The sequence below is a fragment of the Megalops cyprinoides genome, chromosome 9 (assembly GCF_013368585.1).
Source record: "Megalops cyprinoides isolate fMegCyp1 chromosome 9, fMegCyp1.pri, whole genome shotgun sequence".
Taxonomy (NCBI): domain Eukaryota; kingdom Metazoa; phylum Chordata; class Actinopteri; order Elopiformes; family Megalopidae; genus Megalops; species Megalops cyprinoides.
Window position 1 is genome coordinate 18,311,855 of NC_050591.1, and position 13,704 is coordinate 18,325,558.

The 13,704-nt window shown below is 41.6% G+C and overlaps 4 protein-coding genes across 4 annotated transcripts; 1 reads left to right on the top strand and 3 right to left on the bottom strand.

Moving 5' to 3' along the window:
* Nucleotides 1-191: 191 nt before the first annotated feature.
* tomt (transmembrane O-methyltransferase) lies at nt 192-1,677 on the bottom strand. The gene is made up of 3 exons (XM_036535931.1): nt 1,416-1,677; nt 849-1,045; nt 192-512 (listed from the first exon to the last, which is right to left on the bottom strand). Exons 1-3 carry the CDS (start codon nt 1,675-1,677, stop codon nt 192-194), a joined length of 780 nt encoding a protein of 259 aa, XP_036391824.1.
* Nucleotides 1,678-3,445: 1,768 nt separating this feature from the next.
* sfrp2l (secreted frizzled-related protein 2 like) lies at nt 3,446-4,957 on the bottom strand. Its single transcript, XM_036537598.1, has 3 exons — nt 4,441-4,957; nt 4,100-4,180; nt 3,446-3,756 (listed from the first exon to the last, which is right to left on the bottom strand). The coding sequence occupies exons 1-3, from the start codon at nt 4,955-4,957 to the stop codon at nt 3,446-3,448; spliced, it is 909 nt and encodes a 302-aa protein (XP_036393491.1).
* Nucleotides 4,958-5,538: 581 nt separating this feature from the next.
* On the top strand, nt 5,539-9,938 carry lamtor1 (late endosomal/lysosomal adaptor, MAPK and MTOR activator 1). Its single transcript, XM_036536689.1, has 5 exons — nt 5,539-5,759; nt 7,187-7,332; nt 7,464-7,541; nt 7,787-7,910; nt 8,073-9,938. The coding sequence occupies exons 1-5, from the start codon at nt 5,718-5,720 to the stop codon at nt 8,163-8,165; spliced, it is 483 nt and encodes a 160-aa protein (XP_036392582.1). The 5' UTR covers nt 5,539-5,717; the 3' UTR covers nt 8,166-9,938.
* A 62-nt stretch (nt 9,939-10,000) lies between these two features.
* lrrc51 (leucine rich repeat containing 51) lies at nt 10,001-13,098 on the bottom strand. Its single transcript, XM_036536687.1, has 5 exons — nt 13,049-13,098; nt 12,437-12,506; nt 12,057-12,262; nt 10,598-10,746; nt 10,001-10,279 (listed from the first exon to the last, which is right to left on the bottom strand). The coding sequence occupies exons 2-5, from the start codon at nt 12,486-12,488 to the stop codon at nt 10,147-10,149; spliced, it is 540 nt and encodes a 179-aa protein (XP_036392580.1). The 5' UTR covers nt 12,489-12,506; nt 13,049-13,098; the 3' UTR covers nt 10,001-10,146.
* Nucleotides 13,099-13,704: the final 606 nt, after the last annotated feature.

The window sequence follows — 13,704 nt, forward strand, 5'->3', positions numbered from 1 at the left end:
GGCGGACATTGGACTTCTTCCCTTTACAAAAATATGAGGATGCTTCTGTGATGTGGAGTGAGTGAGTGAGTGGCCTTTTTCCCTTGATGATAATGTGCTGTTTACCACATGGGGGCAGTTGAGCATGAAGAGAAATATCACATCTGACAGGCATTGACTGCTTTCCTCCAGGGTGGGGCACTGAGTCCGTGTCACTTGGCCCCAAGGTAGATTAGCTCAGCCATGCCGTCGCGGATACCACGTATGTACTCCAGTGTGGCACGGTGCACACGATACTCATACAGTCCACTCCTCTTGACGTGGCGCAAGAAATTGGGTGCCCCGGGGAAGATCACATTGTCTGCTAGGATCACAGTGCCCTCTCCGAGGAGCCCGCTGCCCTCCAGAAGCTGCAGGTCCGGCAGGTAGCAGCGCTTCCAGTGGTCCATGAAGACAAAGTCGAGCCGCTCCACACCGTACTCCTCCCGCAACTTGGGGATGACCTCATCTGAGGGGCTCACAATTAACTCCACCTAAGAAACGGAGACAATCTGCTGAGTTTGGACAGTCATAGGAAGTTGTGGTCCTAGAAGGCTGGAATGGTTCTTGTTGCATTGTTTGGGTTGGGAATGGCTGCAGTTGGTCATTGGTGTCTTTTATTGATGAACTAATTTAAATTAAACTATTTAGTGCTTTTCAAGTAAGTCTTTCACACCTTCAGTAGGGTGTTTTCTAGATCTGTACTGGCATACATGGGCTGGATGTTTACTGCTCCTGGGTAAGTGTCTCAGTAGCATTACAGATTAAGTGTTTTTTATAATTCCTTTTTCCACAATAGACTGGTCTATAATAATTGCATGCAATCTCACCGTGTCATCATCAAAGCCAGCCAGGCGAATGATTTTCTCGGCCACGAGGGCATTGCGTTCATCCATCTCCACAGAGTAGAGCCTGGCACCAATAGGCAGTGAGCGGGCAATGCGTACAGTGCTGTACCCACAGTGTGTGCCCAACTCCAGTACTGTCAGAGGATTGGTCTCCTTCAGTAACTTGTCCAGGACCTTACCTGTCCATCAAAGTATAATGTTAGTACTCGGTATAGATGTTTAGAAATAAGTATCTGAAGTGCAGGTTATGAGGAGCCACAGGGTGCATAGTTGTGATGTGAGTTCTGTGCCTTCAGCTGGATTTTAACGTAAGGGTTTTTCTGTGGTCATGTTCAGTTTCGTAAATGGCACAATTGGAAGTTATTGTAAATACATCTAATATCTGTTCCTGGTTTAAAATTTTTGGTTTTATAAGAATGTCAAAACTTCCGTCTGACTGGAAATTCAGGAAAACATTGAAACACGCCGGTGTGTAGTTCACTCCTATGCTTTTTTTTTACCCTAGCAGTAACACAGCGTCTCAGAATAAATGGAAAAGAGTTGAGGTACCTTTCTTGGGTCCAATGTTGCTGATGAACTCGATTTTGCTGCACCAGTAGTCAAAGGTGTCTAGGATGCTGTCAGGATCCCCCGGGGTTGCATGGGTCAGCACGTACTGGAATGCCCGTTCCTCACGGCTGAGGCCTGTCAGGCAGTCCTGTATCACACGCACCAGCACAGCGCGGTAGAACAGAACTAAGTAATACCGGTATCTGATGATCAGAGTCACAAGCAGAGGGAGGAACGCAAGAGCAATAGCGGGTGACACCATTCTGCTGCCTCTTCAAAGTGTGCACCTGAAATAACAGGAGATACACATGTAATATTCCTGTGATTCAACACAGGGCCAGCAACCTTAGTATAAGACCCATTTTTCAACCTTATGCCATGCTCAAATCTAATTTAAGCAGGCTTAATTTATGATGAGACATGTCCTGTTTAAATGACCCATCTAATCTCAAATATTACGATATCATGCTTCACATTTTCAGATGGTTCCAGCGAAATTCTGGTTACAAATACCTTGCCCATATAGTAACCCATGAAGTTGCTCATACTAGGCTGAGAGAATGTTAGATTCTGTCATGAAAAGACTGAAAAGAAAGCACCGCATAAAAACATTTTTGATTCTGCAACGCATTGTAGAAATGTCTTTAGTACATATTACACTTGTTCACAATCTTCTAATAAACAAAAAGTGGCAGGCGAAGTGGGTGAAAAAATATAAAATGCAACTTAATTAAACTTAATCTTATTTGTATGAATAATCCAGGCTCTTGGGTTGTACTGTAACTTGTATAACCCATACATTTTAAGTTCAGGGTTTCATTTTTGGCAAAGATTTTAGCTACTTAACCCCCATGAGCCACCCTTACAAGATGCAGGCAATTTCCCCAGCTAGCTACTTGACATTTGTACAACAGTATTTACTCCATCATGACACTCTCATAACAAAAACAAAAAAAAATTGCAGGTATTATACTCACTGCCATAACCACTTGGTTTAAGTAAAACAAAGCATGTGCTCCCTTCTTACCTGCTCTGAGAACTTTCTGGTACCAGGAATATGAAGAGTAAGAGAATGCAGCTCTGATGTGTTCTGAGTCATGAAGGTGAGACAAGTGAAACTTGGTAGCACTAGCATCATAGTTCCACAGCCAGATGGCTGGGCCTTGTGAATTATTGAGTGAGTAGTCAGACCTCCTGTGGTCTCTCAGAGAAAAGGGAGAGGGGTGTGAGCATGTGTGAGGATCAGGTTCTCTGAAACAGGTGTACGGTCCACCCAGTGTCAAATTACCCTTGACTCATGGCTCAGAAACCAAACAGAACAATCAAGAAAACCACAGCCTCTAAGGCATTCACAGGTTGCAGTTCAGTATCTTTATTTCACAAAATTAAAATTGAGTAAGTAATTACAAATGTATAAGTATCCTACTTATTGAGTAATACATTTATATTGGTACAAATTATGAAGAATACACATTGTACATCCATTAACAAGAGGGTAGGCCTGTGATTCTTCCCACATAACAACAATTTTACCACATGACAACACAATCCAGCTGTATGGCAGTAACTCATGGGTATTCAGTAATATACTAAAAACCTGTTTACAAGACATCACATACTATACTGTGTCCAGATTCACACACTCACACTTCAATGAAACAATGACAGTATTATTATTAATGCAGTTATTAAGTCTGGTATATTCTTATATTCTATTCTTAAATCATTGTATCTATCTCTTTCCCCTACATTTTTAAATGCACTCCAATTTTTCTGTCTTGCCCACAAGTCATGACTTGCACACCCATTTCTTCTCCTGGAAATGACACAGTAAGATCCTCCAGTTTGTTACACTTCCACTGCATCCACCATTGCATTTACCTTTTAGGTTACATTACATATTAGAGGCATAGTTCATAACCACTCATTAAGGCGGGGTTTCTTTTGTTGTTCCTCAGGGATGCGGCTAGTGAATGGGATTTGAACTCCTAATTTTTTGGCAGCACTCCAGACTTGTTTCAGCTGTGGCTTCAGCACAAAAGTCTTTGGAGGCTCCTGATGAATTTTCTAAGTTCCCGATCGGTCCTGGTCCACTTCATCAACCGTGAAAGGACCAGCCTGCCTCCCTCGAAGTTCCCCAGCGCTACTACTGACGCAGCGGTAGGATTGTCCAGTTCCTGACAGGCGCAGCTTCCGCCCTCTGGCAGCCAGAGGGCGTTGTTTGCCACGCGCCCGTCATCTTTGCGTTCTCTCACCCTTGTCAACACATGGCTCCTCCCCAGGGCCACGATCCTCCGGTCAGCGCCCTCCACAGAGCTTTCTCCTAACCTAAATCTCACAACTGTATGAGAGGGAAAAACAAGGGGGTAATTATGAATTTACCGAAGTGTTGTGAAAATAATATAGCTTGAATACCCTAAGTGTTGCATTTGGCCTTACTGCATCAGGGAGATTTGATGCAAAGAGCCTGTAGTCTCGTTTTGCATAGGTTTTGATTGGCCAGTATCCAGCAACTGAACTTGGATTTGTGTAAACTGTGACAGTAATGAAACCTGCTAAATAAGTACCCTTAAGTGAGAAGTAACGTTACACTATTTATTTTTCTATTGGGAGCATTACATGGATTGTGCTGAAATACCAAAACCTCTTCAATAACTTGTTTTCTCAATAACTTGTGTTCTCACCAAAATGGCTTTTGCAATAGTTGAGACGAATCTCCTTCTCCCCTTCATTTTCTAGGCTGCAGGCATCACAGACCACAGTTCCTGAAAATACGGAGGAAATGTACATTGATGACTTCTATACTTCATCAGACTAAAAACGTCAAAATACAAGTGCATATTGCAGGTTCAACCACAAAACTTTTCATTGCAATGATTCAGCAAAATTATATTTGGGATTTGAGCCCAATCCCTCTCCAGGCGCTATTGTTCATTCAGTGGTTGCACGCGGACTTCACAAGCCGAATATTAAGCTATAATCACCCTGGTATTAGACAACAATGACAAAACGAGAAAACACAAACCTTCTAAGTCACTAGTACTGCCATATCCCCCATAGTCTTTTGCGCCCGTTGATCCTGTCGCTGGGATGCAGAGATCGCCGCCGCTTGGAAACTGGCTGCAGTTGAACATATCGGGCCATGGAAACCCGAAGGCGCTCATCACTGGTAGGCAGCCGTCCCGCACGTCCTCGCAGAGGGCTCTGCATGGCCGAACGGGTTCTGACAGCTCAGGTAAGCACACGGGGGCAAAAAGTGAACACAGGAATTTCTTGGTGTCCCGGTGGCATTGTTTAGATATAAGTGGTACCCAAGATCCGGATTGCTGCTGCACTTCTTTCATGGTATCATGCCCCAGGAGGTTTGGAAGACGCATTTCTTTGTATCCTATGCCATGACATAGACTCAATGTATTAGGAATAGTCTTGCAAGCAGAACGCACAGAAGTGAATGCAGGTGATGCGTACTGAAACGGGATGTCCGTTGCAAATACGACCCAAGGGAAAGCAAGTGCCAAAAATCTCAGTAACAGAGCAGCCATGATCACGAGAGATTTATAGCTACTATTCTGCAGAAACCATTGAAATTGTCCCCCTGCCTTTAATCGTGGACTTTGACTAGAGTAGTGAAGTTCTACGTAGGCTTAAGGATAGTTGAGTAGTCAGACAAAGCAGCAAGACTCAAATGGAAAAGCTTCACCTCCACTCCTTGGGATATTGTGGTAGCCATATGATCACACTAGATAGGTACCTGTAGTCTGCGTTAATTAAAGGTGGTCGTGGCTAGAGTGCATCCTGTCAGGCAGGTTTGTACACAAAACAATGCATGCTATCCTCTTGGAAGATATATTGAGGGTAATAAACCTGACCTCTCATTAGACTTTAAAGCATCTGTGAAGCTGTTTTATTTCTTACTTTGAACTGTATTTCCAGTGTGGGAATTCTCTTTCTGGAAGGCGTAAGTTTACGATCGTTTCACACGATCGTGTCAGCCAACTCATCTGCATTAATTTCAGTTGCGGGTCTTTTAAATGTATAAGTTCCTATATCACGTGACGGGTGAGCGCCTTTCTCGTGAGCAGCTTCACATTGGCCGGATGTCGTATGTTATTACCCCAGAGCTGCTGTCATGTGATAGAAACCCTTCGCTGAAGGGAAACAAGAAAACCCAGGGAGGAGTTTGTTGCATTTCTTAATTATAGAACGGAATTAATTTTTTATACTTCTAAACCTGGCGGATAGAAAAGCTGGATATTGAACTCGGTTTGCTTGGCAGAGAGCCGAGAAGTCCCAGCGGATATAATGGGTTGCTGTTACAGCAGCGAGACCGAGGCCTCGGAGCAGGTAACGTTACTGTTTTAGCTTTGTAGCTTAGCTTGAAATGAGGCAATAGTGCACATTTCTGTCAAAAGCATTGACAAGCTTGCTTAGTTGCGTGTTGTGCGTAGGATTTGTTTTCAAAAGAAACTAATCTACCGTTTGGATTTTGTCTGGCTTGTTTGTTGTTGATAGTTTAGCGTGATAGCTGCTAGCTGAGGCCTAAGCGTTTCGCTATGTATTGACCAGGGCGAAGTTTCTGTTAAAGCACAGTGCAGTTGCGGAATAGATTGGCTTCATGGATACTGTAAAATGTTGCAGAACTGTCTAGTTGTCACCATTCGATATGCTTTAATTGCATAACCAGAAAGCTAGCTACATATTTGTATTAAGTACGCTACAGTGCCAGGTGTTTTCCTTTTACGGTAAGTTAAGCTCGTAAGTCCTCAAGTATTGTTTGGCTGGCTCGCTTGTTAACCAGCCAGACAATACTTTGTCGGCTGAGGTTAGAATTTTTGCCTTGTGAACAAAACGCAACTATGACAGGAGCAAATCATTCGTTAAACAAAGAATGTCAATAAAACGACGAACACGTGTCTGGGTCTTGTTGAGTTGCATCGCAACGTCTTGGCGTTGATTCTGGACCGGTTTAATTATTATCGAAATAGTGTTCATGATGATAATTGGGTCGGGGTAAGCTGACCTTAAGTCAGTGTTGATAGTGGCAGCGTGTACTATGTGCTATAACAAATTGATTTGCTGACCACCCCACATGGTTACGGTGAAGTGGTATTTGGAACATTTGTTTTCCTTGAACAGCTGTGTTGCGTAGCTTGCTGAATTGGAACGAACACCTCTTCGTTTCATCTGCGCAGGTATTATGACTTCAGCACTGGTATTATCAGCAACATAACGTTTGCACCACATTTTCCAGGCACTTGACCAATTATTACTTTAGTACATTATTGGCATTTAGCAGACGCTCTTATCCAGAGCGACTTACATCAATTACAGCTTTTTTTTATGTTGTCCATTTGTACAGCTGGATATTTACTGAGGCAGTTGTGGGTTAAGTACCTTGCCCAAGGGTACGACAGCAGTGCCCATGTGGGGAATTGAACCGGCAAACTTTCGATTATAAGTCCTGCTCCTTAACCACTATGCTACATAGCTGCATTATGCTAAAATTGTTGTACCAGATAAACGTATGTATTTTGCCATTGACGTTTGAGGTGTAATATTACGCAAATTACGACAGAAAAGGCAAGAGGCTGCACACTTACCTTCACTTGGTTATTGCTGTGTTGTTGATGCTATGTTAGTTGTTGACAATATGTTATATTGTCAGCTAAGCAGAAAATACACTTCTGCTAATTAAAACCCATGAGAACTTGATAGGTTTCTTTGCATTTAGTGATTGTTATCCCTCCCACGCTTCAACCCCCTGCACACAGGATCGGGATGAAAGGAAACCACTGATCCCCCATCCCAATCCGGACAGCAAACCGGCAAATGGCACTGAGCGGAATCCAGCGAACCTCTCCTCTGCAAGGACCGATGAGCAGGCTCTCCTGTCATCGATCCTCACCAAGACAGCACTGTACGTACAGCTCTGTACCTCCATAGCAGGAAGCACCTCTGAGCACAGCGAAATGGCCGGAGCTCCCGTGTCTGGCTTACTCACCCATTTTCTCTCACCCTCTCTCTGTTCACCTCCCATCTGACATGTAGGAATATAATCGACGTGTCTGCAGCAGACTCTCAAGGAATGGAGCAGCACGAGTATATGGATAAAGCTCGGCAATACAGGTGGGGGCCTGTTTTGGAACCGGATGATCAGAGAAGCAGCAACAATGCTTTGCATCCACAGTCTTTATTCTTAGTTGTTGGGATTCTAAGAATTTGTCCCTCCCACGCTTTCAGGAGCCTTTTTGTATATATCTGGATGCCTTGTGAAGGTTGTTGCCAGAAAATATGCAGGTCTTTTGGTAGTGTTACCCATTATATTCTATCAATAAAGACAACTTGAAACTTTGTTTTTCTCTGTGTTACAGTACAAAACTGGCAGTTCTGAGTAACACCTTGTCACAGAAGAAGCCCACCCCTCTTCCTTCACTTACGAGCCAGCCACATCAAGTGCTTGCAAGTGAGCTTGTGCCATATTCGGATGTACAACAGGTAAATGGTATTTCAAAAAATAAGGTCTTGAAAGTTTGTGCTTTCTGAGGATGTATAACCCCTCTTTTTAGACCTTTGAGTTCCAAGCACGATTAAGATTATTTGTTTTTCATGGCAACGTGTGTTTCTGTGCCATACTTAAAATCTTCTTTGTTTTGGCAGGTTTCGAAGATAGCTGCTTATGCATACAGTGCAATTTCACAGATCAAGGTGGATGCAAAAGAAGAACTGGTCGTGCAGTTTGCGATTCCCTGATGTGTGTTGTTGCCCACTGCTCCCTTTTCTCTTTCTGTCTCTCTCGTACATTTTTTTCTCTCTGCATCTGCCATCCCTGTCTTGTCCCTCCAAGCTGCTAGCAGCGCCTCTGGCAGAGATGCATCAGCTGAGGGCTAACCAAGCTCCAGAACTGTATATCAACTCATACCAAACAGAATTTTTCGGAAAACCTGAATCACCAATCTGTCCCTACAAGCATTTGAGGAATTTTTAAAAGTGCAGGTGGTGTTAAGACTACAGTTTAGTTTTTTTTTTTTTAATTAGAAAAGTGTTTTTTTTTTTGGGAGAGGGATTGAGCGTGGTAATAAACGTTCACTATGTGAAGTTGGACAGGGGCTGTGTTGTCGAGCAGTCTCTGGATCCTGTTGCTTGAGGAGTAGCTGGTGTGAGGGTGTGGCTGTGCAGTGGGGTTAATGTTGTCACGTTATACCCGCGCACGACAGCAGCTAAAGCCAGCTATGGCCCACTGACTGAGGGTTCAGAGTCTCTGAATGGTCCCTGTCACCCACAGAACAGTCTGAAAACACCACCAACACTACACATTAGTCCTTGCAGAGGACTGGCTAGAAAGCAGAGAATAGAGGTTCGAGCCAGGACCTTTGTGGGAAGCATGGCCAGAAAATTTCAGAAAGAGCCCACAGTGTCACAGAGATTCACTTGCAGTCTACAGGCACTAAATATAAAAGGAACAGTAAAAACGGAATCAGGTAACTAGTAAATTAAACAAATTGCTAAAAGTGAGTTAGGCAGTAGGGGGTAAGGTATTACCTGAGTAAAATACATGAATTGTAATACTGATGCTTTCAATGTATAGACTGTGATACAAAAGCAGAACATGATGTCAGTATGCCTCCCCCTATCCAGAAAAGGTTGCTGAAGTGAAGCTGTTTGAAATGGCATAAGTATCGGTAATTCATTGTCATGAATAAATCAGGGAGCTACCGTACAATGTGACAGTTGCAGCCCTAGGTTTTATAAAAACAAAATGAGTTTTATCCATTTTTCCCATTTTTAAGAAAAAAATAAATAATGGAGATTGTGGTGACGTTAAAAATACATAACCTGAATTTAATAATCCATGTGTCCATATCTGGAAACATTGATGACCAGTGTACTTTGAATATATTGCAGTTAAATTGCCAGATAATACAATTGTATTTATTTATTTCTTTTTAATGTATTTATGCTCACATCTTTGTTCTGGTGCAAGTAGATTTCTAGTGCAAGGGCAAGCACTTTGGGGGTTTTAAAGGGATGTATTGTAGGGCTGCAAAACAAGACATTTCATTTTTTTTGGCTTCTTGCTGTGTGCTAATATATATTTTTTTGGTCACATACAATGTAATACTACCTGAATTGTTATTACAGTTACTTAGGCTAGCACCAAAAAGTTTATTAAAATATTCTGTTAATACCCATTTTTTCAGTTTAATTACAATATGCATTAAAACTTTAAAAAATAACAGTCTGTTGATTTTTACAAGACGTGACAGTGTCTAACAGGTCTGGGGCTAATCACACAATAAACTGCGATGACATACAGGTTATATATGAGGAAAAATGGTTATTCTAATTACAAATGCCTCATGAAGGTGGCTTTTTGTTCTCAACATGCTAGCTGTCTTTAACTGGGAACCAAGTTGTGACACTTACACTGATTAAAGTATTAAATGAGACGCTTCCCTTAGCATTGTAAAGATAAGTTATGTTAAAAAGGGAGAAATGAAAATAAAGTCAAATGAAAGTACTACTACCAACAATCATGTTTGATAAAACCTTTTCTGCTATGCATACAACAAGGAGATTGTGGGGGTTCAATGAAATGAGAGGTTTTAGTTGATTTTCTTCAGTATTGTATTGACCCAACATGATACAGTACAAAGTAATATTTATTTTTTTCTCAGTTCTTCACTGCCCAGATTGGTCAGTCTTTCCCAGGACCATGCTGGGTATGTGTTAGTCATGTCTTTTTCGTACTGTGCTTGTCCTGGGTGCTGCCTCTGTTCCAAATATTTGCCATAACTTTCTCCTGCTTGGTTACAGCACAGAAATCAAGGGACTTCAGGCGGGGCAGCGTTGCGATCACATAGGCCCTAGCAACACAAAACGGTACAGATGACAGAAGGTCACATTACATTTACATTTTTTAGGAAGTGGGGTATAAAAATGCCCAAGTCAGTACTCCACAAGTTAAAGGCAGAAAGAGTAGTGCTTGATGTCTCCCTTTTGATGTATATTTGAACAGTGTTGCCATGCAGAGAATACTGTAATCGGAGCACTTTTCAGCACCTGCCAAAATGCAAAACAGCTGCGGACATGCCCAGCACCTGTTCTTCATAGCACAGAGGAATGACACCTCACTGGGTTCGCTCTGTGCAGGACATTTCCTCCGCTTTTTTGGCAGCGATTACCTGTATCCCTTCTCAGCTTCTACAGGGTTGCCATGCAATGTTAATGTGTGGAGGGAAGGCAAGACTTGTAGCTTGTCCACTTCTGAAAGCTTGCTAATGTTGTTGCCATGAAGATACAAGACCCGCAATTCTGGCAGCTCAGTCAAGACCTTAGGAATAAGAAAGACTCATTTTAGTTCTGTCCCAAATCTACAGGGTGTCCTATAACACCAGTCCCAGGTATATTTATTTTAAATTTACAAAAGTAGTACAACAAATTGACATTTACACATAGTAACATGATGCTTCAAACTTAAACACATGCCAGTGTCTGCAGTGTGGCTTTTTTTTCTTTTTTTGCATTCACAACATGAATATTTAGGCTTTGAAGTCAGAAAGGCTGAAAATCTGCTGTTATGTACACCATCATCAGATGGCCCTGAGGTTAGGTGAAAGCCCCTTATGTGTTTATATGTCTGTGTGCATACCAACTGGATAACTCAGAAAGTGGATCAAGTTGATAACCTGTTTGTATGTGAAACAAGGCCCAATTGAAATTCTTACAATTTTTAAGTGATACAGGGTTGTGAATAAAATTACTAGTGTGTCACACGAACTCTTCGGTGTGATGGAGACGTGCAATCTAGAGCAACACTAGTTTTTCTCCATTTAAAGCCTTTTTTGGCTTATTTTTTCTATTCTGAAGTTAACCTTCCTTATATAACTTTACCATAAATACATTAGCTGAATTCACTCAAATTGAACACAATTATTGGTCACATTTCATAGTTAAATACTTCTTGTTACCCCTGGTTCATAAGCATCACCAATATGACAACCAAACATTCACAGCACAGTAACTTCTCACAACATTCACTGATTCAGCCTCACATTTAACAGTTTTTTGGGGGTATTTTTTAAATTGTAAGTTTTCAACAGTATTTCACATTTGGCAGATTTACCAAACGTAGGCTGTATGTGTGTTGACCCTGCTTGTCATGGTTCTATTAAGATAGGTAGCAAGCCTTAATAGCTTGAAGTTTTTGTACATATCACAGAATTGCTTGAATGGGCAGTCATTGGGCACAAAAGTCTTTTCAGTCTTTTCATGATGGATGTAACTTCATTAATTGCCACTGAGAATTGTACCTATCAAAGGTTAAACATGTATTTCACAATGAGAATGGGTTACAGAACACCATGTAGCCTACACATGGCATAGTTTAGGTAATTTGTAATGGCTTAGCAGGGTAAAACCCTTGTCCCCTGCTGAAGTTCTAACTACTCTTCTCAGAATTAACATTAACAGCCACATTCTTGTACACATTATTCATGATTAATAGATGGCGGCTGCTTCTGTGTTTTGCTTCTAATCTGTTCAATTGCAAAAGTATATTTTGTGTTGTTTTAAACACACTGGAACAATTACATCGCCAGCTACAGCAACATTAGAAAACGATGACCCTCTGCGGTTACTCACAGAATCTATGCGAGTAATGACGTTGTGCGACAAGTCGATCCAGGCTATCTCGGACGGCCTGCTTAGGAACGCGTTTACCGCGTCATTGAAGCCGATCATCTCTCTGATTTTGTTATTGTTCAGTCTAAGTGCTCGGCTGCAGAACTTCCCCTCCGCATTCCGTCTCAGTGGTCGCAAACCTTGCCTGTGCTCTTCGGTCATCGCATCTAAGGGAACAGGTTGTAGTAGTTAACTGGGAAAACAACACTTCCATTATGAATACTTAAGCTATGGCTGTCATCCTCATGCGGTGCCTACACAATATCCGTTCTTCTGTGAAATGTTCTGTTTTTAAAGTTAGCTGGCCAGAGTAACGCTAAAACGTTTTTTTTTTTTTTTACCTGCCATTGAACTGAGCTGTTTAAATGACAAATCCACTGGAGCACCAAACATTTTCCACCCCAGGCTAACCTGAAAGATAAAAGACACAGTTCAAGTAAACTGACTCGCAAAGATAACATCAGTATAACTTACCTATACGATGTCAAGTTAGCTAGATTATTTGTTTGCCAGTTTGCACACCATCTGGTCTACCATCTACTGGGTTCAGACAGGTAGGTTAAAACTTTCCCACGCGGAAACATTAGATCTGTATACAACCTGAACGTTCTAAGACGTTAGCAAACAAATTATCATCTCAATCCCTCGCTGCATCTGACTAAAACGTCTTTGTTTAAACAGCTAATAGTTGTCCAACTTTAGCTACATAACACATGGAGATAACTATCTTAGTGAAATACTCGACAGTATGCTTGCAATAGTCAGATTAGACTATAGTATATAACGTTAAGTAATACTACTAACATTACACTACAGTTAACGTTCGCTACAGTCTAGCTAGCCAGGTAGATAACAGGACGCGAATGAGAACGTTCAGCTAACATAAGATACCTTGCAAACATTTGCTAGCGTTCAATCAAAACTCCTTTATGAAAAGATGTTCAGAAAGCTACCTCGTTAATTCAAATTTTTCCCAATTCCTATATGTTATTTTTTTCTTCACGTTCGGCGAAAAAGTCTAAGGAACAACAACAGCCCGTTTCCAAGGAAACAGACTTGGGGTTGTGGGAATTGTAGTGTTTATTAACTATTTACATATTAAATGGTATTGCACGTCCAAACGGTATTGCACATTTATTCACTTATGATATTTGTAAGGATATATGAGAAAATATACCGATTATTCACAGTTTATACCTTATTATACTAAGTTACAACTAAAGGTATGTCATCTTTTTTAAACGAGAACTACACTGAATCGTTATTGGTCCATCTACTCAGTGATAGTTTTGATTCTCCATGGTTAGACCAATCAATGCGAGGCAGTGTTATGCATTGCCAATGAGAGGTTTCAAACAAACCAAAGCGCCGAAATTTAAAAAAGAATCCTACCAGGCAGAGGGGGGACGTGTTTAGGTGCTGCGAGCAGAAGTTCCAGGTAATTCAGCCACGCAGTAGTTCACTCAGTAAGGAAGAATTTCGGTCTTAAGTCACCAGAATTGCTAAGAAGTCGATAACAAATGGTCTGTGTTGGATTTTAAAGGTTAGATTTTCCTTTTAGTCATATAGTCAGACAAGAGGACTTGCTGTCTTGGAAAGGGCACGACAT